The sequence below is a fragment of the Peromyscus californicus genome, unplaced genomic scaffold (assembly GCF_007827085.1).
Source record: "Peromyscus californicus insignis strain IS unplaced genomic scaffold, ASM782708v3 Scaffold_11__1_contigs__length_118956290, whole genome shotgun sequence".
Lineage (NCBI taxonomy): Eukaryota > Metazoa > Chordata > Mammalia > Rodentia > Cricetidae > Peromyscus > Peromyscus californicus.
The window spans coordinates 101665430-101693360 of NW_026294402.1; the positions used below are offsets into that span (position 1 = coordinate 101665430).

The 27931-nt window shown below is 40.1% G+C and overlaps 1 protein-coding gene across 14 annotated transcripts in view; it reads right to left on the minus strand.

The window, feature by feature from the left end:
- The window catches only part of Dock3 (dedicator of cytokinesis 3), a 377571-nt gene that overhangs the window by 93970 nt on the left and 255670 nt on the right, over positions 1-27931 (minus strand). For all 14 annotated transcript variants that reach the window (XM_052719644.1, XM_052719626.1, XM_052719604.1 and 11 more), the window contains 9 exons: positions 22487-22611; positions 20724-20886; positions 19907-20013; positions 18994-19165; positions 18531-18628; positions 17182-17265; positions 15494-15594; positions 7356-7437; positions 348-518 (listed from right to left, as the gene is read on the minus strand). In XM_052719644.1, coding sequence (XP_052575604.1) covers positions 348-518; positions 7356-7437; positions 15494-15594; positions 17182-17265; positions 18531-18628; positions 18994-19165; positions 19907-20013; positions 20724-20886; positions 22487-22611 — 1103 coding nt within the window. The remainder of the gene's footprint in view (positions 1-347; positions 519-7355; positions 7438-15493; positions 15595-17181; positions 17266-18530; positions 18629-18993; positions 19166-19906; positions 20014-20723; positions 20887-22486; positions 22612-27931) is intronic.

Here is a 27931-nt window from a genome sequence, read left to right on the forward strand (position 1 = left end):
AGGTTCAGAGAAGAGGGGAAGTCACTGTCTTCAGTTGTGTATCCACTGGATACTCCACCAGGCTCCGATATAGTTCCAATCCAATGGTTTACACAGATGGCCATGATTAAACTAAATGGGCCACAAAACCAAGCCAAGAGTCAGGACTTTCAGAAAGGGACTGGGAGGGAAGAACAGAAAGTTGTTAAGGAGGGAATGGAGATAAAAAAAAAGGGTCGGGGAAAGAATAATCAGAAGTTATTATAAATGAAACTGTCAAAGAAGTAATTTAATTTAGGAAGTCCCCCATACAACACAACAACAATGGCAACAAGAGACCTCACACTATTTCCCCACAGTTCACAGACCTGAGTGAAGAGGAGTGTTTCTGAGTTTCTACTGTCCAGACTCAGCACAAACCGGATGGACTGGAAAAGCTCCTGAATGCTAGACCGGAACTGTTCCTCTTCCATCCCACATGTTGCTCTTGAATACAGGATTCGTGACTGCACAATGAACTTGAAAAGGTACTCCAGGGCCTAGAAATGTAGGAGGAAAAGTAACAGAGAGACACTGAAGATAGCTAAGAACTCACATAACAAGAATGTAAGGGCAAAGAAACAGAAAAAACAAATTCAGGTGACATGTGATTGATTCCAACTATGGATGGGCACTTTATTCTTAAAAATCTTTCCTCAAAGATCTAAACTGTCACTAAGCAGAAGCTGTCTGCTTACTGACAGAATGGTCAAATGATTTTATAATCATTCTCTATGTTCTGGAATTAAGAAGTCATAATTATTCAAAGGGTTAAATTAAAGAACATTCAGAATTCAAAGAAAATTCAGATTCTTTGTATTTTTTTTTTAAGGGCAGAAAATTCAAAACCCCAAAGGCAAGGATATAGCTTAGCTACTTTTTTTTTTTTTTTAGGCAGGGTCTTGCTGTGTGGCTAAGGCTGACCTCAAACTCACTATCTACTTGCACGTCCTGTGGAATGCTGGGATATAGGCATATGGCACCACACCTGGTATAAATACTTTTGAGTTTACTCTAAGAAGGGCTTTTAAGGAGTCTCCTGTAACTTTACATTACAGGTGGGGTCTGGACTAGGGACTTCTGCCTCCTTATTGAAAGTCAAAGAAGTCTGGAAAACTAGTCCTAGGTTGTATAGCAGCTTGTGTACCTGACACATCCACTTTCCAGTTCCTTCCAGCCATGACATCTGCCATTAACAGTATAGGAGCAACATAGAAGACAATGTCCTCAAAAAATGGCTTAAGAGCAGAATGTAATTCTGATGGATACTTGCAATTTGGCTGATACTTATCAACAGAGTAATTCTTTAAGAGAATAGATTCAAGCCCCAAGACTGTTTTCTAATTAAAGAAATGCTGTATTATCTCAGATAATTGAAAGGCAAAACCACCAGATTAAAACAAGCAAAACCCAATTACTTGAAATACATAGAAAAAAACCAATTCTTAGCCTCTTTTTAGCATCTGCCTGTTACGTTTGGCTTAGGAAATTCAGTTCACAGGGTGATGGTTAGTTTAGGGAAATGTGTCTGGTAAGTTGTTCTCTGACTTCCACATGAACATTCCACATCCACAGACAGACAGACAGACAAACAAACAAATGTAATTTAATTTTTTAAAGGGCAGGAAAGGAGATAGCCAGATAAGGACTTGTATTCTCCTTTGTTTACTGCCCTGTGCCACAGACCAAGCTATTCTTGATGTCATGTCTTGCCTGCCATGATGAACAGCATTCCTCTGAACTGTTAGTTGTTTTTTACTGGGTATTTGATCACAGCAATGAAAAAAGGTAACGAATACAGTGGCCTCATACAGTGTTAGAGCCCTGTGCTTAGAAGCCTTTTAACATCTAGTGAATAGAGAATTTGAAAAGTCTGTTACTTTATAAATCCAGAGATACTTGCAAGGTATGTGCTGCGATTGTTCTACTATGCCTGTATTTTAGTGATTCTTTTTTTTTTTTTTTTTTGGTTTTTCGAGACAGGGTTTCTCTGTGTAGCTTTGCGCCTTTCCTGGAACTCGCTTTGGAGACCAGGCTGGCCTCGAACTCAGAGATCCGCCTGGCTCTGCCTCCCGAGTGCTGGGATTAAAGGCGTGCGCCACCACCGCCCGGCTGATTCTTTATGCCTGTGCAGCAGAAAATATAAAATACCAAGACCCAGTCTCATTTATTAGGTTATGCCAGTCACTCAAGTAGGAGTTATTCCCTCTATATAACATGGATATTCTCAGTCCCAGAGAAATTTCTCAAAAATTTCACAGGCTTAGGCTAAAACGTGAGCCCGTTAAATGTCTTATTGTCAGATGCCTAACCTCAGGAAGCAAAGGATCAGTGATTATGTAGAATATGGGAAACAGACAGAAATAGTTATTTTTTAAATATGAAAGCCTAGGATATCTATTATATCTAGTTATATACTACACACATCTTGAATTTTAAAAAGAAAGTATTTTCTTCTCAGCATTGCCCAATTGTAGCTGTTTGCATTTCAGTCAGAAATGACTACTACAAGAGATGCTCTAAATAGCAATGTTGTTCACATTGTCCACACATGATGGCTTAGCTCTCTTACTAGGTTCTATGATATAAAATAGTGTGCAAAGGAGCACAGGATTGTGTCAAAGAAAGGCCTGTGCAACCTGGACCAAGGAGAGGAAAACAAGTCCACTTTAAATCTTCCATTACCACCCGACTTCCCTTTTCTCACTCCTGATAACTAGCTTGCTACCTTTGAGACCCCAAGACAGAGTGCGGTAGAAGGTGAAGGGTACATCTTAGGGTATCTGTTCAAGATTCAAAGGGTTGCTCCCAACCCTGTTTGGAGAAAATGAAGCATTAACTGAGGCTAAAGCACCTACACTGTCCTTTTCTACTCAATAAATCTGAAAGGAGAGGAGAGTGTGAAAGTTTTTACAACTTTTCTCTCTTCTCTGTGTTATGGGAGGAGAGGTGTGTGTGTGTGTGTGTGTGTGTGTGTGTGTGTGTGTGTGTGTGTGTGTGTGTGCACGCGCGCGCGCGCGCGCGTGGTGTATAAATCTATATGTATACACACCTGCAGAGGCTAGAGGAAGACTTCAGATGTTTTAATTGTTCTTTTGAGACAAGGTCTCTCACAGAATCTGGAGCTAGACTGGCAGCAGGCAAGCCCCAATGCTCCTCATTTCTGCCTCCCAGAGAGCTGGGGTTACAGGCATGCTTGTGGCCATGCCAGGCTTCTTGGGTGCCAGGATTTAAAGTCAGGTCCTCATGCTTGCACAGAAGGTGCTCTTGTCCACTGAGTAATCTCTCCATCCCCGATTACAACTTTTATATCACCAAGAAGATTCATTAAACCCCTTTGCTACCTGCTAAGGGAGTGAGTGATACAGCTCAGAGGTGAAGAGCATGCTATATTTGTGGAACACTTTCTCAAAAGCCATCCTCATATCCTATTCCACAGATACTTGCTCAGCCATGTTTATTGCCACTTCTATTCACAATAACTAGAGAATGAAAACAAGTTAAAGGTCATTTAACTGCTGACTGGATAATGAAAATGGGGTACATATATACAATGGAATTCTACTCAGCTGTAAAGAAAAATGAAATAATGAAATTTGCAGGCACATGGTTGGAACTAGAAAATATACTGAGTGAGGTAACGCAGACTCAGAAAGACAAACACCATGTATTATCTCTCATCTGTGGATCCTCATTCTAAATCTTTAGATGCTATTATATAACTTGGGAGTAACCACAGAAATGAGGACAATACAAAGGGACCATGAGTGGATGCTCAAGAAAAGGAAGAGGTAGTAGGACACTGGTGCTATGAAGGGGGAAATGGGAAAAATGGGGAGGGGGACTTTTTCTGGGGAAGGGCAGGAAGGAAAGAGAAATACACTAAAGGTATTTGAGAAAGCCAAAGTAAAACACATTATTTTGTGTTGGCTTAAATACACATACACATATTCGTGTGTGTGTGTGTGTGTGTGTGTGTGTGTGTGTGTGTGTGTGTGTGTGTGTGTCTGTGTGTGTGTGTCTGTGTGTTTAATGGAGTTATGCCACCATGTGGTGGTTTGAATGGCCCTCATAGGCTCATATATTTGAATGCTTAGTCACCAGAGAGGGGCACTATTTGAAAGAATTAGAAGGATTAGGAGGTATAGCCTTGTTAGAGGAAGTGTGGCACTGGGAGTGGGCATTGAGGTTTCAAAGCCCCATGCCAATCCCAGTGTCTGTCTGTCTTTCTTTCTGCTTGTAGATCAGGATGTAGCTCTCAACTGCTTCTCCAGCACAATGCTTGCCATGCCTGCTTGCCACTCTTCTCACCATAATGATAGTAGACTGTAAGCAAGCCTCCAATTAAATGTTTTCTTTTATAAGAATTGCCTTGGTCATGGCATCTTTTCACAGCAATAGAACAGTGACTAAGACATGCCACATAGGGTAATAATGCTCTTCCCAACAGCCATAGACTAGCTAATAAAACCCCTGGTGCCAAGCATGGGAAATTTCCCTTCAAGATGTTGATAAGTGAGTCCAAGAGACTCCCAAAATAATATAAGCTATTGCCATTGACCTTGGCTGCTTTCCAGAATTTGAAGGTAAGACTATTGCTGAAGACACCACACACCTCAGACAACAGACTTGAAGGAACAAGCTGCAACTGGCCTGGAAGCCACCTCCCTGAGGAGTAACTCTCATAGGTGCTATGCAAACTGTCAAAGGAGAAAAGCAATGAATATTCCCACCCAGCTTTAAAGTCTATCAACCACAACAATGACCAGTCCAGCAAGATATTCTCATTGGTGCAATAGTAGCACTTCTATCTGGGATGTAATCAACAGCTGTCTAATTAGATTTAGACCCACTCAATAGGAGGGAATTCACGATTGTACTGTAAACCTAGCCAACTACTCATGGCTGAAGAGGTCATGGACCCTAGAGGAGAACCTACATCTGCCACTTTCCTAAACTAGCATAATTTCTACCTGCAGTGTAAATACTTACTCTTATTTCTACAGGTAAGTGTAGCTCTCACCCTTCATAAAAGCAGCTTCTTTTTGCAACAGATAGGGACTATTACAGAAATCCTCAACTGATAAAAATGTAAACAACAACTGACTGGAGTGCCCAACCCCAACCAATACATCTACAATAAGTCTAGAGAACAGCATCTAGCCCTAATCCATCTTTTGTTTAGCAGACACCCTGTTTCTCTTGTTGCCCTCTATGTGTCTCTTGTCTGAGAGTCTACCAAGGATACAAAGGCCTATGCAAAACCTGGTTCAGGAAACCCAAAAAACTATGGTACCTGATGAATTGAGGGATTTGCACTTGGCAATGTATTTTTGGGAGCTTCTTTCAGGTTGTTTTGAGCATATGGAAATCAGCTGGTTAAACTGTAAATATAGAGAAAAATAAAAAAGCCCTGGGCGAAGGGAAAGTTTTCAGTCCTGAGAGACTGGATCCCCATGCAGCCACAAAAGGCTAGATTTGTTCTTATGGTGCTTCTGAGTCTTCTTTCCACGGAGTCATGGGAACCCTCACACCCGTGCTTCATGACATGGCTTTATAAACAAGACCTGCACAATGACATGCCAATGTGGATGGGGAAGTCTTCCAAATTTTCTATAGTACCCTTAATTATTTAATTAATGGGCTCACACAGAATCTTTTGTATTTAATTTTTAGGAGATGGACTGGTCTTTTTTTTTTTTTTTTTCCCCCAAGACAGGGTTTCTCTGTGTAGCTTTGGAGCCTGTCCTGGAACTCACTCTGTAGTCCAGGCTGGCCTGGAACTCACAGAGATCCACCTGGCTCTGCTTCCTGAGTACTGGGATTAAAGGCGTGCGCCACCACCGCCCGGCTGGTCTGGTCTTAAGTATGCTTCTTAGCACTCAGAACAGACAGTAACCATTTAGTGAACATTTGTATGAAGGAGGAAAAAAAATCAGCTATTTAAAGTATGTTCAGAAAGCCAAGGAAAAGTAAAAAGAGATCTGTGGCTTAATTCTACCTATGCTGTCTGATACATTGTACTATGTAAGCCAGAAGAACAATACACAACACAGGGCCTATACTTAGTATAGATGATGTGATACTAAAAGAAGACAGAAACAAGAACAACTTTGATGCCTTTCTCCTTTTAATTACTATGTAGAAAGTAGGGGAAACATAATTAAAAAGCAACTTTAAGGAAAGATAACTCAAGTACAAGATAAGTCAGGGACAGATACAAAAAGTATGAACTTGCTTTAAGGGTGTTTCTAGAAGACATGAAAGCTTGGGTCTGTGATTGGTATGTAAAATGAATAAAAAATTTCTTAATTAAAAAAAGATAGAAAAAAACATTTGGAAAAAAAGAGAATTTAATTGCTCTCTATTGTATAGAGGAGCTCTGAGAAGAAGTTAACAGACTGATGTTAACTCACAGTGAGAGGAGCCTCTTATCATCTGGAGCTACCCAGCAATGAAAAGCAAGCTGCATTGTCAGGGAACCTATTCAAGCCAACATGTCGACGACCAGCCCACAGAAGACTCCAGATTCTCCTTAAGGCCAAGGGTTTATGGTTATCTTCTTCAAACATCTTCATATGGTACATCTATCCACTTTTCTCTTTTTAATTAACAAAGTTCCAAAAAACAATTATTTAGTATCTGTTATTTATTTGCAGTGCTATTTACTGGGCAATAGAGAACATGAAGTACAATGAAACCCACTAGAAGAGTTTTACTAGGGGAGGAAAAGAGGGACGTGCAATAGGCCTACTGGAAACAAACAATGCCAAAGAGAGAGTGGGGAACAGGTGGAATCTGCTTTTATAGGTCTCTTCCCCCGTCTCCCCCTACGCATGCGCATATGGGCTTATGTGGTTACACCATGCATGTGCATAGATTATGTGATCACGCTACATGCAGATTACCTAGGAGGTAAGGCCCTGAGGTGACTAAGCATTTTTGTCTGACTGCTGGGACAGAGTATGCTACGAATTATAACAGTATCCACTAAAGAAGGGAATTGTATTCAATCTTAATTCTAATCAATGTTTCTACCAGTATTAGTTTAGAAATAGTATCAATACTTGAGCCAGTGGGAGGGCAAACTGATACTATGGTAAAAATAAGGCAGAGTAGGATGGCCAGGATCCATGTTCACTTCTTGCTTCAAGGTAAAATGATGAGGTGTAAAGCTCTCATGGAGCACCACTGAGGGGAGGAAAGGAGATTGCATGGATCAGGGCATTCACTCCTGAAAGTAGGTCAGCATACTACAGTTGTCTTGAGCACCATACCAATGACATTACACATACAAAAACTAAAGGAGTTTCCTTATGGCAAGCTTGGGACATTACCCGCATGGCTTCCTGAATGTGGTCCTGCCGAATCAGTTCTGCTGAGCAGTCCATGTACCACTTCAAACAGCGGATGAGCTCCCTGGAAAGAGAACATTTATAGAAATTCCATTTTAACCAAAAGGCAGTGAGTCTCAAATCTGTATTTAGTCAAATAGAATAGCAAAGAACTGTCAAATAGGAAATAATATTCTGCTGATGAGCTAGAATGATGGATTTATCACAGCTGCGGAATTTTCACATTATCTGAGAAAGACAGACATTCTCTGTGCATAAGGAGCTACAGAATTTATATCAGCAGTCACAGGCACTCTGTCCCACTCTCATTTCCCTCCAAACTTAGACTGTATTATGTATTTTGATTTGTCTTAAGTTGCAGTATCTCCAAAACATACAACACTAACTAGTACACTGAATAAAAGTGTATAATTGTAAATGCCACTCCATTCCACACCTCATTTCCCAAGGACCAAGTCACCTAAGAGCAATGAGTTTACTGGGTCACAAGTATTACAAGTTAAAAGAGAAGAATCAGCAGGTTTGTGCAAAGGAACTGAAACAAACTACCCTTCAAAATAAGCTGTGGTAGGAGAGAGAATGCCACAACTAGAGGGGCAATGATCAAGCCGTAAAGTGGGAAAGCATTAGAAGAGACAAACGCCCTGTATAGTATGAGGAGGTCTCGAAGGAAAGAGCCTTCAAATTTAAGGAGCACACAGGGCTTCTGAGTCTTACAGGTTTCCAGAGTAAGTGGAGAAGCTTCATACTTCTTGGCCTAGCCTATGCTACTTCTGACATGGAGGTAGGCACTAGGTGAGACCATAGTTTAAAGATGTCTTGTCCTTAGCAGCAGAGGGAAGCTGGGCTTCCTCTACAGTCACAGAAAGTGCCTGTTGGTTCTCCTTGTTTTTAGGGATAAGTTACAGAAGATATGTGGCCTGATTTCCCCTGGCACATCTATTATCTCTTAATATCTCTCTCTCTCTCTTTTGGTTTTTTGAGACAAGATTTCTTTGTGTATCCCTGACTGTCCTGGAACTCCCTCTGTAGATCAGGCTGGCCTCAAACTCAGATATTGGCCTGCCTCTGCCTCCCCGGAGTGTTGGGATTAAAGGCATGCGCCACTACTGCCTGGCCACATCTAATCTCTTAAGGTACCATATTTTAAAGCGGCAGGCTGATGATCTAACAAGAAGGCATACACATTTACATGACAAGAGATTGACAGATGTAAAAGGTACAAGCTGTGGTGCCTACTAGTATGCAGTTTTGTGTTCTTAGGCACATTATTTAATCCCATTGTGCCTCATACTAGTCACTGGACATATGGAGGAAATAACAATATATCTCAAAGCTGTTGAAAACTAAGAAGTTGACACATAAAGCACATAGTGTCTACTCTTCAAAGTGCCATCAAAGTCTAAGAATTCTGCAGTTTTGCCACTGTTAAGCTTTGTTTATGGCAGTAAAAATTATACTAATTTCATAAAAATTGCAACATCTTATTTATCCAATGGTCTTAGCTAATTTGTTTCACATGAAGTTATCTTTTTTTTTTTTTTTTTTTGAGACAGGGTTTCTCTGTGTAGTTTTGAAGCCTTTCCTAGATCTTGATCTGTAGACCAGGCTGGCCTCAAACTCACAGAGATCCACCTGGCTCTGCCTCCCGAGTGCTGGGATTAAAGGCAAGCGCCACCACTGCCTGGCTTCTTTTTGTTTTATTTGATCTTTATTTGGGGTACTATCATGTTGGCTTCTCATGTTTATTATGCAAACAAGACTGAATTTTAGTAGCTTTACCATCAGTTCTTAAAAGAAAAAGTACAGTAACTATGTAATAAACTATATTTTAAACTCCCAACAGAAAGCCTGTAGCTCACATCGTATTTGTTGTGACTGACAGCTATTTTAAGATGAAGAAAAAGGAAAGGACACTTGTTTTTAACCACTTATTTATTTATATTAACTTATTTTTATGAGAAGTTCTACCTAGAGCAATAAGGTAAGATAAAGAATTTAAAGGCATCCACATTTGAAGTGAAGAAGCAAAAGTACCTCTCTTTAGATCTCATGTATATTCATTTCTTATTGTTCTACTATTTATCATGATTGTGAGAGTGTGTGTGGAGGGTTACTGAAGATCTAAGAAAACTGTTAGAACTAGGGTAGATAGCTGGGAAGAGGCCTGAAGGGGAGCAGGTAGTAGAACACATGGGAAATGTGAGCATAGAGGAATAACACTGGGTTGGTGTGATTGATATATTGTGTACCCCAATAAACTCACTTGGGGGTCAGAGAACAGAACAGCCATTACATTAAACATAGAGGTTAAGCAGTGGTAGCACACGCCTTTAATCCTAGCATTTTGGAGGCAGAAATCCATCCAGTTCGCTGTGAGTTCAAAGTCACACTGGAAACAGAGCCAGGCATGGTGGCACACACCTTTAATCTCAGGACTTGAGATCTCATGTCTTGCTTGGGAAAGACACACGCCTTTAATCCCAGGAAGTGATAGCAGGAAGCAGAGAGGTATATAAGGCATGAGGACCAGGAACTAGAGCCTTTTTAAGCTTTTAGGCTTTTAGCAGCAGTTCAGCTGAGATCCATTTGGATGAGGACTCAGAGGCTTATGGTTTGAAGAAACAGGATTGGCTAAGGAATTGGCAAGGTGAGGTTAGTTGTGGCTTGTTCTTGCTTCTCTGATCTTCCAGCATTCACCCCAATATCTGGCTCCAGGTTTGTTTTTATTAATAAGACCTTTTAAGATTTGTGTTACAGACATGAGGGCAGGAGAACTGGCCCCACCCATTGCTGCTTACTACATAGGGTGAACTGGCTGGGGCAGTGCTGGAGAGCTCACCCTGGTATTGAGGATGAGGTAGAGCTTGGGGGCCAACCAACCCAGCAACCACCAGAGCTATAAGTTGGCCCACCCCAGCATCCACCCCACCTACGATCTGCTGGAGCACCTGAGGGGGCTGGTTCTGCAGACTCAAACTTTCAGGATCTTATGACACAAGGCAACAACAGGATACTCAAGAGGAGTCCCAATGAGGACCTAGTATCAATGGTGTAGCAAAAACCAGAGGCTTCAGACCAGACCAATGACTCAATGCAATAAACATTTGCAAGCAAAGATACATGGACTAAAGGGTAAACTGTGTGACTCACTATGTCACACTACAGCTTCCACATGAGATCTTTCTTTTCTTTTTTTTTTAAAAAAAATCTCTTCTCTTTTATATTTCATTTTGTTTTATCCTGGAGGTTGCAAGAGTAGAGAGTGGATGGGAAGGGATGGGGAGATGAGTGAGATCAAGATGAATGATGTGAAATGCACAAAGAATCAATAAAGAGTTAAACTGGAAAAAAATTATATAGAAACCTATTACTCTATAAGTAATTTAAAAATATATTAAAAAAATGAAATTGAGCCGGGCAGCAGTAGTGCATGCCTTTAATCCCAGCACTTGGGAGGCAGAGCTAGGTGAATCTCTGTGAGTTTGAGGCCAGCCTGGTCTACAGAGCGAGATCCAGGACAGGCTTCAAAGCTACACAGAGAAACCCTGTCTCGGGAAAAAAAAAAGATTTTGAATGGAAGTAACCTATACAAGTGGATGTCAATCCCAGAAGCCACAGGCAATCAAACAAGTATCTTAGTGCCAGGTGTAACATACCTCCCTGTAAGAGTTGTTGGTCGGGAAGGTTACAGAGACCCCAAAACACAGTACCAGACAATGCTATGCAGATGGTGGGGGTGGGGGGTGGGAAGGAATGACACCCCATCAACTGTTTTACCCAGCAGTGGACCTTAAGTGCTATAATGCTAATGTGCCAAACAAGATGTAGGCCCACCAGTGTAATAGTGCTTTGGGGTTAACCAACTACTCCCTAATTGGATTTGAGGCCTGCTCCACAATAAGGAATTCAATGGTTACTACTGTAAACCTGATTAAAATAAAACAAAAACATGGGTGGAGGAGGTATTATTATGGTTGTTTTGCTAAATGGACATGGTATCAAATTGCCTTCTAAGTATTTATGTTTATACCCATACACAAGTGCTACTGTCAATCTTGACCATACAAGCTTCTTTTTGTAGTGAATGGCACTAAATGCAAAAACTCATGGCTAGTCAAAGTATTGAGAATAAGTGACTGTTGAGTGCTCAGCCCTAAATAGGACATCTATATTACCCTCTCTAAGGATCAAGGAACATAAAGGAAGAAAGGGGAAAAAGAATCTAAGAGCCAGATGACAGCAAGAAGGGCTGGAAAACGTTATCCTGGGCAGGCCATGACCATTGCAACAGTGAACAACAGTACCTGCAGTTGCCAGCACTGGGCATGCACAAGACTGGGGCTGCCAACAGTCAGTCAAAGATAGGGAAGGGGCTCATGGGGACCTAGGCCTCCTGGGAAATTAATAGCTATTGATGGATGCTGGGGACAAGGAAGACATGTGGGTACTTCAAATTAAGCCTTAGTCCTCTGGAAGAGCAGCCAGTGCTCTTAACCAATGAGTCACTGCTGTGGGATATCTTTCTGTATGCTGTGAATATATGTTGTTCCCATTGGTTAATAAATAAGCTGCTTTGGTCTACGGCAAGGCAGCTTAGAGGCAGGTGGGAAATTCAAGGAGAGACACCAGCCGCCACTGAAAGAGCAGCAAGATGCCAGCAGACCAGTAAAGCCATGGAACACATGGCGAAACATAGATTAATAGAAATGGGTTAAGTTCTAAGAGCTAGCTAGTAAGAAGTCTGTCATAGGCCATGCAATTGGTAATTAATATTAAGCCTCTGAATGATTATTTTATAAGTGGCTGAGAGACTGCAGGGCTGGAAGGGACTAGAGAAAACTTCTGACTACATTTGGCACAAACTGTTGGGCATTGATCCACATAGACCTAAGAAAGCTTAAAGACTCTGAATGCACGGAAACGGAGCCACACTAGGTTTCCTAGTCTCACAGTCTCATGCCAGTAGCAGTGTAGAGACTCATCTTCTGACAGCTGCCTGTGAGATGGAGCTGGCCACCAGCCGCCATAAGCTAAGCAGCATGGCAGATTCCTGCTGCAGTACACAGTGGCGTCTCTAAGTAGCGCAGTGCACTGCATGGTGGATTTAGCTTTTGCTAGTACAAAAGAAAAAAAGTTTCTGGGCTACATGATGGAGACATGGACCCACTACCTCCCAGAGTCAGCAGAGAGCATGGCTCCCAGAGCTGGAGGTGAATTACTTCCGCCATGTTGGGAAGCTGAGGTGGGTGGAGTAAGCAGCCAAGGCTGTGGTTTTGGTCCTAGCCACACAGTTTAGCAGTTTAAAAATCTCTCCTTGTCAGAGAAGAATTATAGATTCACAATGAGACAGATTCAGAATGGAATAAAACTCTAAATGATTCACAATTTACATAGGCTTGGAAGAGAGAGGAAAAGGAGTATAGTTATATAAGAAATAGTTTTAAAAAATAAAAATAAAGTTTTTAAAGAAACAGTAAAAGTAATATAAAAAATAAGCCCCATAAAGATGGAAATTACAGAGTCTGGATTATATTGTCTATGGGATTTTTAACTGCATAAAGACATTGGATTGTAAAGGCTGCTGAGTTAAACCAATATATATATTTTAAAGGTATCTTGACTTCAAAATTTGTGTCTAAGGATACGCTGCTTTGGAAAAGAGGTTCTGCTTTTGTTTCCACAGAAGATGAGAACCTATGGATTACTTCCAAGCTAATATGGTTTGATCAAGGAAGACCCCCTGAGAGGTCCCCAGATGTTCCAACATCCAGAACAGCTTCAAGGCAACTGGCTCAGACAACGCAGCCTCACAGACTACTCCATTCAGGACTTGACCACAATTCTTAATTTTCTCAGGATCCTATAAGATTGCCAGTACCCCCAACCAGCAGGAAGTAGTATGAGAAGCTACGCCCAAATTCCCAAAATATTGTTTATAAATGCTTATTTCTATTTAAAGGGGGTTGATTATAAATGCAATCTCTTTCTAAAAAAGAAAAGAGGATAGCATAGATATGATAGGATAAAAGGTAGATTATTGAATCTACTTTTTTTGTTTGGTTTTGTTTTGGTTTTTCGAGACAAGGTTTCTCTGTGTAGTTTTATTGCCTATCCTGGATCTTGCTCTGTAAACGAGGCTGGCTTCAAACTCACAGAGATCCACCTGGCTCTGCCTCCCAAGTGCTGAGATTAAAGGTGTGTACCACCACCGCCCAGCTATTGAATCTACTTTTAAAGAGCAACAACTTGTTTAGATGTTTTACATTGCTATGGATTTTAGTTTATTGATACAAATCTAAAGTTAATTTTGTTATACTGTATATATTCTACTCTTGTTTAAAGTATTATATTTCTGTAGTTCATTTGAAATTGTAATGTATAATTAAGGAATACAGATTAATAATTAGTCATCTATGATAATCAAACTTATAGTCATATTAGTAAAGTTTTCTAGGTATACATAGATATATTTCAATTAGGAAGGTAATCTTCAAATACTTCAAAGACCTAAAGAATATAGCATTTAAAATGTTTTGAAAACTTAGACTTTCTGGACAGTGAGACACATCTGCTCCTGGCAGCACCGATTTATTTCAAAGATGATGGGCATCAAAGAAACTCCATATGGAGTTTGCTTTCCTTATGGCAAAAAGTAGCCATTTGGGCAAGAAACTGTTCTTGCCTGGACTGCTTGACAAAATGTTGTATCAACTGGACATACAAGACCCATGGAAAAATGACCACTAAATTTTACAAAACAAGGTGAGATGGTCCTTCAGGTTCCTGCTTTGCAGAGGAGACTGCCAGACATTCTGCAGGACACAGGGATAAGCAACTGAGAAACTCTGGGCCTATAGGTTAAGGATGGATGCCCCAACATTGCAGAGGAACTTTGGGTGACTGTCCAGGCAGCCTGCTGTCTCTGTCATTCTAGATTTTTGGAAGTTGCTTACAATGCTCTTCCTGTTTACTTAGTTAATATTATATCCTTCTGAGGTCTTTGATGTAGTTGAAGACTAAATAGTTATAATTATAATTTTCCTTGGTTATGATAAAAGATAAATTAGATATGAAACCTTAGACTCACAAATATAGGATGGATAGAATATTTTCTTTAATTTTGCCAAATACAAACAGACTAGCTATTATAACTGTAATTACTGCTTGATAACTGTTCTATTATATATAATTTTACTATGTTAAAAAGTTAAAACCTTCCTTTTTGATTAGATAGAAAAGGGGAAGTGCTGTGGGATGTCTTTCTGTATGCTGTTAATATGTGTTGGTCTGATTGGTTGATTAAAAAAAAGCTGCATTGGCCTATGGCAAGGCAGCTTAGAGGCAGATGGGAAATCTAAGCAGATATATGGAGAGAAGAAAGGAGAAGTGGGGGGAGATGCCAGCTGCTGCCAAGGGAACAAAAAGATGCCAGCAGACTGGTTAAGCCACGGAACACGTGGTAAAACTTAGATTAATAGAAATGGGTTACGTTCTAAGAGCTAGCTAGCAAGAAGCCTGCCATAGGCCATGCTATTGGTAATTAATATTAAGCCTCTGAATGATTATTTTATAAGCAGCTGAGGAACCGCGAGGCTGGGTGGGACCAGAGAAAACTTCTGACTACGAGTCATTTCTCCAGCTTTCTATTGTTCATTCTTAAAAAGAAAATGCTGATATATGCTACAACATGGATGAACTTGGATGACATAGTAAGTGAACAAGCTACTCACAGAAGGACAAATACTTTGACTCATATATGAGGTACTAAAGAGCAGTCAAACTCAAAGACAAAAAGTACAATGTTTTTCAGAAGCTAGGGAGACTGACAAGTATAATTGTTGAATGTTAGAGTTTTGGCTCGTAGGATAAAAAGAGCTTTGGAGATGGATGGAGTTCTAGTGATGGCTCTATAACAATATGAGTAAATTATTTAATTATATGGAATCATGAACTTGAAAATGGTTATGACAGTAAATTTTACATTACATTTTTTTTACCACAATTACAAAAGTAAAGTTTAAAAAGTCAGCTAAATGAATGCTGGCTATAACTAAACTTCTTAAATTTCTGATTTTCTATTCAAATACAAGTTTGCAATGATACCAAATACAACTTACTTATATGCCAGGGCTCCAGCAAAGTGCTTTTGGATATATGTGTCCATCACAGGTCGGAAGTGGAAATATTTTATGTCTCGAAGCAAGTTGATGATGAAAACCTGAGAAGATAGAAAGAAGGCCACCATGGTTTAATTAGAGGCCTCAGAAAAGTCCCTAAGAGGGAACAGACTCTTGTTCTTCAAAGACCAAACTGTTAGTGTTCCCTATGGGAACTAAACATAAAATTTCCATTGTCTGTATTTATGTCTTGTTTTTTTTCTTCCACTGACTTTCCAGTCCATATCTATACCTTATCAGTTTGTGCCTATATTACCTGGAGCCTCATCATTCACAACAATGATGAGTGGTACAATATGGATCAAGGACAGATAATAAATACCTGTGCAAGTGGCATAAACCCTCAGGAGTCCTCCAAAACTTGGAAAAGGGGGTAATTTAAGCCTGTGGAAGTCTATGCTCTTCTAAAAAGGGTCTCATGACCAGGAAGCAAGTAAGAAAAAAAAAGCCAGAGGACCATTCTAGCTTTAGCTTCAGTTCTCTATCCTGTAGATTGGAGCACCAACATCTTGAATATACAACTCTCCTGTGGTACTTCATATATTAAACCAAGTGTGCCAAACCCTGGTATCACTCTCAGCTGAGATCAAACTCAACTGAACTTAGGTCCTTTGTAGGACCAGTATGTGCTCTCAACTGTTGAGCCTTCTCTCGGGCCCTCAAATCCAATTATTTAAACTTGATCTTGGAAGAATATGACAGGTAGGTTGGCTGGTTAGTCTTGCTTGGGTGACAATCCTAAGACCCTTTTCTATTGAAAACAGATCTTCTCTTAACTCAGTCTAGTAAGTTTTTTAGATTGTTTTGAAACATATGATGGTAATAATTAATAAGGAGCACATGCCTGGCACTGCCTGGATGACCAGAAACCGGAGGCTGGATAGCCCAGTGCCTAGGGTAGAACCAAACATGACTGGCAAAATAAATACATAAATCAATGAAATGATTCCTAATGATGCTCTGCTATATTCACAGATCAGGGTCTAGTCCAGTCAACATCAGAGCAACTGCCTCTGGCAGCTGTGGAAGTAAATGTACAGACTCACAGCCAAACATGAGGTGGAAAGAGCACCCAAGTCAGAGGTCTCTAACACGTCCCTCCCCTCAGTGCTCAGGGAATACCACAGCAGAGGGGAGGAGGAATTGTGAGAACTAGAGGGATTGAGGACACTGGGAGAACACACCTGCAGAATCAACTAAGCAGGACTCATGGGGCTCACAGAGAATAAAGTGACAGTCATGGAGCCTGCATGGGTCTGCACTAGGTCCTCTAGGTTATGGTTATTGGTCTGGTGTTTTGGGGAGAATCCTGACACCAGGAGTGGGGGTGTCTCTGACTCTTTTACCTGATCTTGGGACTCTCTTTTCCTATTGGGTTGCCTTGCCCAGTCTTGATGAGAGGGTTTGTGCTTGGTCTTCTTGTATCTTATTGTGCTATATTTGGTGGATATCCCTGGGAGGCCTGCTCTTTTCTGGGGGTAAAGGATCTGGGGGAGGGTGGAGTGGATCTGGGAGATATTAGAGGTAGGGCGTACTGGGAGGAGTGGAGGGAGAAGCTGCAGTTAGGATGTATTGTATGGGAGAAGAATAAAAATTAAAAAAAAATCAAAATTCAGGAAATGACTTACCAGAGACTGAAAAACCAAAAGGCCATATTTCTCTGTATTATCATCCAAAATCACAAAGAGTGTATCTAATATATCCTGCAGAAACTGAAACAACACAAGAAACAAAGGGTTCCCGTCTTAGGACTGTGGATGCAAGGTCAAATTTTTATATAACAATAATTTTTAGCTCCCAGTAAACAACAAAAATCTCCAAGAATCTTAAAAGCAAAACAAAAAACATCTAGTACCTGCCGCTACCTAGATAAGAGATAACTAGGTAGACTCTTGGGGTTATATATAGCTTAAGGATCGTGCAGAAGATCTATCTAAAGTGGCTCTTCCCATTGGGCAAATACTAAACTTCTAAGGAAAGAGTAATTACCAAAATATCTCAGGAGAAAGGAAAATGCAGCCAATGAGGGCTCTCAACGTGGATAAAAATCTGGCAGTGTTATTTGTTGCTAGTGTTTGTTTTGTTAAGTATATGCCCTTTTTTTTGAAGCTGCAAAACTAAAGAAGATAATAGTAAATAACAATGGGTGCTTGGAGTCTTGAAAACTACAATCTATTATCTTGTCAATCAAAGCATGTAAATGATACATTTATAATGTATTTCAAAACAATATGAGGTAACTTAGGGTTCTTCCTCCACTCTCTTCAGCAGAGACTGGTCTACTGTGTAGTATTTCCTGCTGGGCTTGTGCTTCCAGAAGTGCCGGGTACAATCTCAAGCTAAAACCAACTGGGCAAAATGCTGCCCAGAGAATTCCTAAAAATACAACTGGAAAAGACAGTGTTTCATTAGATGGGAAATATCACAAAGATACACAGAGAAAATATCCACGCAGATGGTAAGAAAGAGTTCTCTAGTATGGACCCCAGGTATGAAGTAGCACCAAAAGTAACAGCCACACGTTAATGGACAGTATTCAGAGTGTTTATAATCAAGAGTTCAGGCTTGTGTGTTAAAGGGCTATAAAGTAAGGAAAATGAGAAAGACCTAAAGAAAGAAGAAAACAAAGCCATTCAGACAGCACAACCACTAGGATTGGCTCTGAGTAAATACTTTTTACCACTATCCTTTAATATTTTTTCCTGTGGGAAGTAAGACAAATCGTTAAATAGAGTTTAAAATTTAAATGTAATTCCTAAGGGGTAATAAACATTTTCTTGAAGAAAAATAAAGTAGTTAGCAAAGAAACTGGAGAAAATAAAAACAAAACAAACAAAAAACCTTCCCAAACTATTCCCATTCATCTATTATATATTTGGAGAAATGGTCTTAGAGGCTTACTGGCAGAAATCATAGGGAAGGTCTTCTGCCCATATTCTTCTTCAGACAGTGTGCTTAGCCTGAGGGAGAGACATACCTTAACAATTTCTTCCCCACTGACATGCCGCAACCGCCCTAGGATGTCCATAATTCGGTCTGGAAAGGCTTTCCATTTCAGCAGAGCGAGGAGATCCACTGGAAAGCAAACCCAGAAGACAGCAAACCTTAGAAAGTTAAGCAAGGCTCAGACTCTTTCAAAGACAAATAGAATCTAGGGTAGTAGAACTACTTGTGACTATAACAGATTCTTTTAAATGCTGAAAAAAAAGATAAAGATATATTTGTGCACTGTGGATGTGAACCCTAGGAACTACAAGAGCCACGGACAACTTTGTGGGCTATATTGTTGAGCAATTCCTTCAATTTCAGATGGAAAAAAAAGGTCTCTACTTTGTCATGAAGAAGCAGTATTGATCTCAACACACACAAGCAACTGAAACCAACTGGAACCAACAACTGAAAACAAAGGAGAGAACCACCTTGCAGGCACCATTACCTACCATTCTGTGTGAGTTTGGTAGAAGAAAGTTGTGTAGAAATGAAGAAAGACTCTTTGGTGCTACGCTGGAAGATGAGGCTGGAGGGAATATTAGGGCAGCCATTGTAGTCTTCTTTGCAGCAGGGCAGGCCCAGGTACAGGGCATGGTTGTTAAATGTGCTATTCTCATCACACTGTAGGTAAACATAGAGAACAGAGGATATTTCCTAAGCCATTCAATATGCAAAAAACCAGGTCCCAGGGAACTTCTGAGTTAAAACTTATAAATATCTTTCTAAGGTTGGACCTTGGGTTGCAGATTCTCTTACAGGCGTGCTTTCTGTTTGTGAATTCCTAGAACATGATAGGATCTGTGGCCTCTACCTGATATGGAAGCAACCTTGGTTAGCAGCTCTGCTGTGGCAACTGGCAACACCATTATCTGAAATAGCAGGACTTGGGACATATTAGTTAAGATGATAATGGCATAGAAGAGTTGGTAATGGATTTCTCTCTACTGCAGTGAGAGGTGGGAAACAAAGGGCCTGCTGGTATTAGTTGTGGGAGAAGGGCCACTTAGAAATGCACTTAGAGCCGGGCGGTGGTGGCGCACGCCTTTAATCCCAGCACTCGGGAGGCAGAGCCAGGCGGATCTCTGTGAGTTCGAGGCCAGCCTGGGCTACCAAGTGAGTTCCAGGAGAGGCGCAAAGCTACACAGAGAAACCCTGTCTCGAAAAACCAAAAAAAAAAAAAAAAAAAAAAAAAGAAATGCACTTAGAAAATGAAAGCCTGACCACAGTTCTCCTACTGTCACACACCAGTGTACTCCCTAGAACCCTATGACCTGACCAATGAAAACCACTCAAGTGAAAATTGTACTTGAGAATGGCCTTAGTGGGGTAAGGAATGGAGATGAAAGAAAGCCAGGTCCGTACCTTATACACATAAAGCTCATGAATATCATCTGAGAGTGTGGTGCCATCATCACGCATCAGGGGAGAGAATGCAAAGCCAAAGAGTTTCTTTTCCCCTTTGTCCTTTGCTGCAAGCAGAGCCAATTATTAGAAATCCCCCTGTATTTGTCACCCACACGCTTTTGAACTTACTTCATTAACTAGGTAGCAACCTGACTGCAGGATGATGAGAAATATGCTGGTCTGAATTCCATTTAATATCCTAAGGTATGCAAGGCTACCATGACCACAGGAGGAACTAACTTTCTGGTCTTGATAAAAAAGGGAAGGGAGTTCTTTAAAAGTAGTTCAGTAAGTACAAAAGAAAACATTCCAAATAATATTGGGCATTTCAGATACTAAGAAAAGCCAATATCAGATCCCAAGGATTTTTTAAAATTATTTTCATTTGTGTGTATGTGTGTGTGTGTGTGTGTGTGTGTATGTATGTATGTATGTACACATGCATATGTGCACCACATGTGTACATGAGGCCAGAAGAGGGCATCAGATGCCCTGGAGCTGAAGTTACAGATGGTTTTGAGTCATCTGATATCAGTGCTGGGAAGTGAACTTAAGTCCTCTGGAAGAGCAGCCAGTACTCTTGATGGCTGAGCCATCTCTCCAGCCCCAAATTCCATGGTTTTGAACCACTGCTTTTACAGTCCAAGATACAGCTCTGATGATATCCTATTTCTGTGTATTTCTAGTTCCTAATAACAAGAATCTTCACAATTTTACTTCAAGAGTAGAGTTATATTTTTATCCTCAAGGGAATATGAAAAGAAGTCTCACTCACTGGAACAATGTCTGAACTCAAAGCGTAGATGGGAACCCCGGAATCTGTCAATGGGAATAGGTAATTTGATAATTTCTCCCCAACGAGGACTATTACTGTGGTAGAGAACAAAGGAGTGATAGGAACTCCTATTTGGTTCTCCAGAACCCAAGCTGATACAGTCCTGGAAAAGAGAAGCAAAATAAGATGTTATTTTCATGGAAGAAGAACCTCAGTTTCTCTCTGTCATTAGTCTCTCTCTGCTTTATTTTATTCTATGTGAAGATCTTAATTTTGCACCTGACCAGATGATAATGTATTTGACTTAAATTCATTATTTTTGGAAGTAATTATACAGACAGTGTAATTATTCCAGGAATGCCCAACCTCAGGTTCATGGACTACATGCATCCTAGGATGGCTATGAGTGTTGCTCAAAATATTTGTAGATGACAACATGCCAAAATGTCAAAAGGCTGGACATTCCTGGCAGTAGTCATAATGCTTTTTATCTTCCTTTGGTCAGAAGTAACTACACAAACGGTGACAAGCTGAAAGAAGCTAGTTGGTGCACCTGCATCACCAAGGTAAGTTTTTCATTCAGAGAAAGGGAATAAGAAGTTCCATAAGAGAAGTCAATTATACCCAACATTTTATCAGACCAAGAAGAAATTCTAAATTATAGGATAAAGACTGTTTTCTAATTTTCCTTAATGCTATGTTGAACTATTTTAGGTTACCTTTATTAACTTTTCATAAACAAGATATATCAGATTTAATCTGGCTCCAGCTTTGAAACATTATTACAAAGACACGGACTTAATGCTGTTCTGCCCCTCACCCTGGAAGATGGAATTCTGGGCAACAAAATTAAAGACAGCTTCCTTTCCATACACATATGAGTGGCTGACAGCTCTGCCTCTCTGGTGCTTTCCTGTGTAAGCAATGAACATGACTATCTAGGGTCCCTGAGTTGAGTTTGTTGATTTAATATTTTACAGTGACACAAATCACTGTTGTATCCCAGTTTAAGCATTCTCCTCTATTTCTGTCTGCTTTGGGAGACTATTTTAACTAACTTTGCCTTTTTTTCTCTGTACAGTTGAGCTAATAATTCCTGTTCTGACTTCCTCATGGGCTTTCAGTCAGTATACCAAAGTGGGGCTTGTAAAAGGCTGATCTGCCAAGTGCACTGGAAATGGAGCCTAACTGTTGTTCACCAGGGTCTTTACCATGACAGGACTGAGGAAAAAAACAGACAAGCCTTAAAAAAAATCAGCTCTCTAGGTCTCCATTTTCAATGAAGAATGACAAAGAATCTTTGTACTACATTGCTGGAAATAATTTCCTAGGCTGGCTCTGTTCTTCTGTGTTCCAAAACTTGGTGCCAGCAAGAGGACGTCTAAATCCTATCCTATCTCAAAGAGCAAAAAGATAAAGGAACCTAGTAATCACTACAAAAAAAACAGGTAGCTCTGTGCTTGGTGGAATGGAAAACAGGTAACATGCAGGGCAGAACTAAAGGAATAGGTCTAAATTGGAGTAAGAGGCATGCAGGTCAGGAACTAAGAAGAATTAATGCAAGGGCTATATGACATTAGGAATCCTTTTCAAACTGCATTGTAGAGTTTCCTGGATAGAAAAAGAAGGCAGGAAAAACAAAAGACAAAAACAATGCATATGGGGCCATTTGAATTGGATCCTATCTAAAGGGAATGAGTTTCTGGACAAAGACAGTTCATAAAAACACATTAGCTTTCATTCTAAATTATAACAAGCCTTACCTTCAAGATTTCTCCATCTGCATAAAGCACATACATGGTCACTTCAATATTCTTTTGTACACTCTTTCCCCCTCTTTCAAAATCCCCCTTCTCCAGGGTTAGGTACAAATCATTGCGGATATCACCTGTTGAGAGGGGAAAATGCAATGTGTTTGTGACCATAGACACCACAATGCCCTGTTTGCATGGAAGATAAGGCTAGCATTTGGATCCTCGGGGCATTCCAAGCTTGGTTAATAACAATGGACTTTCTGCCAACACCAGTGCAGCAGCATCAGAAGGTTAGTTACGTATTCTCTAAGTGTATTCTAAAGGTGTTCACTATAGCTTACTTAGAGAATTTTATCTTGGGTTATTGGTGTTCAGACTGCTCAGTCTCTTTCCCCTCCAAGATGGCTGCAGTATAAGCCTCTCAAAGGAGGAAGATTTTAGAAATTATTTTAATCATGTCTGTCTTACTACTAGTCTCCTCTCTTTCCCCTAAGAGATTTTTCTTTTCTTTCATAGTTTTCTTTTCACAACTCTCAAAACTTTGGAGTCTGAATAAAGGACACTACTCTTTCTGGAGGCTTATCAAAATATGTTTATTACCTAAAGTCACAATTAGAAAAACAACATTTGGCTTTGTTTAGCAAGTAAGCTTCCTGGTTTGGTCAGATATATGCAGCATTGCTGTCTTTCTTGTACCAACGGTCTCTCCTCTCTTATTCTCAAAGTGTCTTAGGCATCAACTCTGAATAGATCTGGCCTATATGCAATGTTTTCTTTTGAAGTCTTCGTGACTCTTCCTTTCATTCCACAGGTCACCACCATCCTAATCTAGGAGTGTAACCTAACAATCACAATCATATGGATACACAAAGTTTTTAAAATGACCTGGTCAAGTAGAAAAAGCAGTCCATAGCAGATATTTTTTTCAGGAGCCTGGAAAACTTTCTCTAATATTGAAAGCCATACTGTTTCCTTAGGCTCTCATGAAGGGAAAAAGAAAATGTGTTCTAAAGATTATACATGAATATTGCATATGTGGGCAGGTTTGAAGGTGTCCATTTCTGTGGTCTTCTCAAACTTTTCTCTTTGGTTGGGTAATCTCCACTTTAAAGTCGGGTAAATTTAGAACCTTAATCTGCTTCCTTCGTTTTGGTCTTCCTTGCATACATTAATAGTACTGATATGCACAGGTGTGGTGGGGGATGGCCAACAGAAAAAGGAAACTCAAATTCACCAGTTTGTCTGATAACAGGCTGAATAACATTAGTCCTGTATGTATTGAAAGCCCCTAAAGTCTAAAATTCAAACTTAATCGGGAAATTTACTATTTTTTTTTCTCCTGGAGCTGAGGACCGAACCCAGGGCCTTGTGCTTGCTAGACAAGTGCTCTACCACTGAGCCAAATCCCCAACCCGGAAATTTACTATTGACTGTTGTCATTATAATGGGATGAATCAGAACTGATGATCTGTGGTACCTTTAACAACTGAAACTGCTTCTTCTAATAAAAGCCTTTTAGTTGCACATTAGCTTTCCTATGAAATTTAAGTAATTATTCAGTTTCTACAGTGATTTTTAGCATTAAATGAATAAATGAACTAAGATAATTTTAATGCCTATTTATTTTATATGTATGGTATTTTGTCTGCATACCACATGTGTACCAGCCAGAAGAGGGTGTCAAAGCCCCTGGAACTGGAGCTTCAGATGGTTGTGAACCATGATGTGAACGCTGGGAATTTAAACTGGATCCTCTGAACAGTAAGTGCTCTTAACCCCTGAGCTGTCTCTCCAGCCCAATTTTAATGTCTAATCTAAAGACTAGGCACTTGGTAAACCCTGGTTTTCAGTTTCTGGGAGTCATTTTAGAGATAGTCCATGTGGATTTTAAAAGTGAGTATCTGCTGGTTACTTGAGATATTAGTCTAACACATACAAACTTTTCATTTCTATGGCTTTATGTGTAGGTCAACAATAAACATACCATTGAAATGAAATGTTTCCAAACTTTTCTTAGCAGTAACAATACAGAAAATTAACACAAACTGGGTCTTTATCTTGCAGACTGTTAATGACAAAATTTGATCTGTGGTGCTTTATTAATGAGCTCATAGTTTCTGAGCAGGCTATTTTAAGTGAAAATGCCAATTTTAAAATATGCTAGATACTCCTTCAGTTTTTACTCTTTTTTGAAACAGAGTGCCTTAGTGATACCATTCACAAGTTTTAATATGAGTAACTACCCTCTGAGGTACAGCCTGAAACAGCTTGATTTCACCATGTCCCTGGCTGCTCTTTATTTAGAGACTATATCTGCCTAGACCAGAGATAAGCTCAGAACACATATTAGACTGCCTTATGGGTTGTAATTTTGAAAATCATGCTTCATTTAAAAACATAATACTTTGTGAAGGTTAATGGTACTTGAGTTGATGCCAGGCTTCTTGTCAAAAGGTCCTGGTGGTATCACTAAAATCGCACTCTTTACTAATTGTCCTGGAATTAGGAGAAAACCTAAAAAGCAAGTGTGAACAGCCCAAGTTCACTTTATAGGTAGTCTCCCAGGGTTCTCCCACTCTTCAGTTGTTCCCAATGTACATTATATGTTCCCCAAACCCATCAATGGAATCATGCCTCAAAGTTAAGGCATGGGTCTCCAGGGAAAAAATTAACACTCATTGCCAGGAACTACTTTCTAATGAGGGAATATAACAGGCACTTTATAATGAAGATGAATAAGAGAGGGCTTAAGTACTAGTTGTGAAGGTTTGTATGTTAGTGCCTGGCTGATACATTTTAATAACCCAGAAAGCATGTTAAAAATGGATTTCTAGCATCTACCCATTGGGATTATTGTGGGTCTTGTATACATATATTCCCAAAAATATCACTAGGTGATTCTGGTATTTTTCCTAGTTTATATCATGGAGTTTGCTGAGAGTGCACTGATAGTTTGCTTGAGAGTAAAAGCCTGGGCAGCCCTTAGGTAGGCAGTCTGGAGAAGTGCTGGGAAGGTGAGTTTTTATGCAGAATGTGGCATTGCTGAGAGTTGTCCTGCTAATGGGCTGTCGTAATTTAGGAAGGGAGCTGAGCATCCCTGCCTCTCTCTGTTGGGGACTCTCAGTTTTCTAATGATGGCAGAGGACCTTATATTTTATATCTCTGAGTGTTTTGTGCTTGGGAGCCATGCAACAACGCCTCTTTCCTGGAGATGAATTAATTGGGTTCATTCTTGTAAAAATGCCTCAGAATAAATTGTCTCCCCCTCTTTCGCAGCTCTTATAATAACCAGTATCAGCTGTTGGTATAGCAGCAGGTCAGGGGACTAGATACTTAACTGAGGGCAGAGGTAGAAAAGCTTCCTATATAGATACGACAGTATTTCAGGCACTGTGGGTCAGTTGCACATTATATTTTCACAATCTTTTATTATGTTAAAAATTCTGGGGTAGAAGAATCTACCCCAGAAGTTCAAGACCTATCTATATTATACAGAGAGATACTGTCTTTTCTTTTTTTCTTTTTTTTTTTTTTGTTTTTTTCGAGACAGGGTTTCTCTGTGTAGCTTTGCGCCTTTCCTGGGACTCACTTGGTAGTCCAGGCTGGCCTCGAACTCACAGAGATCCGCCTGGCTCTGCCTCCCGAGTGGTGGGATTAAAGGCGTGCGCCACCACCGCCCGGCTGAGAGATACTGTCTTAAAAGACAAAAACAATTTTGGCTGGCAACTAGTACAAAAACAGACTTCTGGCTAGATTTGGCTCAGATGAGAATGTTTATATACCTTCACACACATATAAACATATACATATGAACTTCACACACATATACATGTGAATAGATATATGAATGAATATATATATATATATATATATATATATATATATATATATATATATATATATATATATAAAACTTCTACTATGCATTAAAAAAATCCAGACTCCTGTGAGCCTACAGAAACAACCACTGGAAGCAAAGCTTTGAACCTAAGGCCACATTACTATGATAGGAATTTGTCTGAAATCCTTCTTTAGGGTCCTCACCAAAGAAGAGCTCTGAGAAGGTAACAGTGCTGTTCAGCACCAGAAACCTTAGCAGGTTGGGGAGCACTCTGACAGTCCGGCTTTCCAAAGTGTGCATCCTAGTGACTGAAGAAACACTGCACATGACACAATGATTTCTTCTAAGAGTACTCTCCTTATAGATATCTGAACCTCTGAGGTCTAATTCAGATACCAGAACATTCTGCTAGCAAGATTATCTCTTGTTAGATACTCTAGTCTTGCTTGGGAGTTTTGGGTTATACATATCTGTGATAGTTTGAATGTGACTGACCCCCATAATCTCATAGGGAGTGGCACTACTGGGAGGTGTAGCTTTGTTGGAGTGGGTGTGGCCTTTTTGGAGGAAGTATGCAACTGTAGGGGAGGGCTTTGAGGTTTCCTATGGTCAGAATATTGCCCAGTTGACTTCAGTTGCCTGCCTATCAAGATGTAAGTACTCTCAGCTCCAGCACCATGTTGCCATGCTCCTTGTCATGATGATAACTGACTGAAGCTCTGAAACTGTAAGCCACCCTCAATTAAGAGTTTTCTTTATAAGAGTATCTGTAGTCATGGTGTCTCTTCACAGCAATAGAAACTGTAACTAAGACAGTATCATATTATTCTGACCTACATGGAATTCCATCCTGGTAGGAATGGTCCACACAGGATTTGGGTATATAGTCTGGCTTGTCTTATATTCACATCCATTCTACACAGATTATTCATATCACAAAGTAGGGGTCTTTGAGTTTAAGTAAAATGGTATTTAATACTGTATCAGTTATACTTTGTTCTAGACAGGACTAGCAAGGGCAGCTGTGGAAATACTTTCTTTCCCTTGAAACAGGAACACAAAAACTGACTTTCTCCTAGAAGACATAGCTGCCTACTTGAGGTGGTACCAAGTCTCTTTTGGAAGAAAAAGGAAGACATATCCCAGCAGCAGCATTTATCAAAATGTGGAGATGCCATTCTACATGGAGTTTCAGGCTTAGGAGTCCCAAGTTTATTTGTGGTAGTTCTTACTTTCTTAAGGTAGGGAAGGAAGAAGCCTCTTGGACAGGCTGCACTAGATTACCCAAGATCTTTATTATTTTCACAGTCTTCAGCAATACACTTCTGGCTTCTATCATTACAAAGTCATAAATACCCTCTGTTCTAACAGGATGATAGTATGAGAGAAAAGTGACATGTCTATATATAATGAATCCTTTCTTGAGCCAGGAATGTGACGACCTTCTAGCTAAAAAAACATTTATTATTCCTTTCAGAATTTTATACAATGTGTGTTGACCATATCCACCTTCTTTCCCACCCACCCAACTTTGTGTCGTCTTCTTTTCCCCCTAATACCTATCAAGTCCAATGTGTGCCACCCATAAATTCTTGGATGTGTGGCCTTCCACT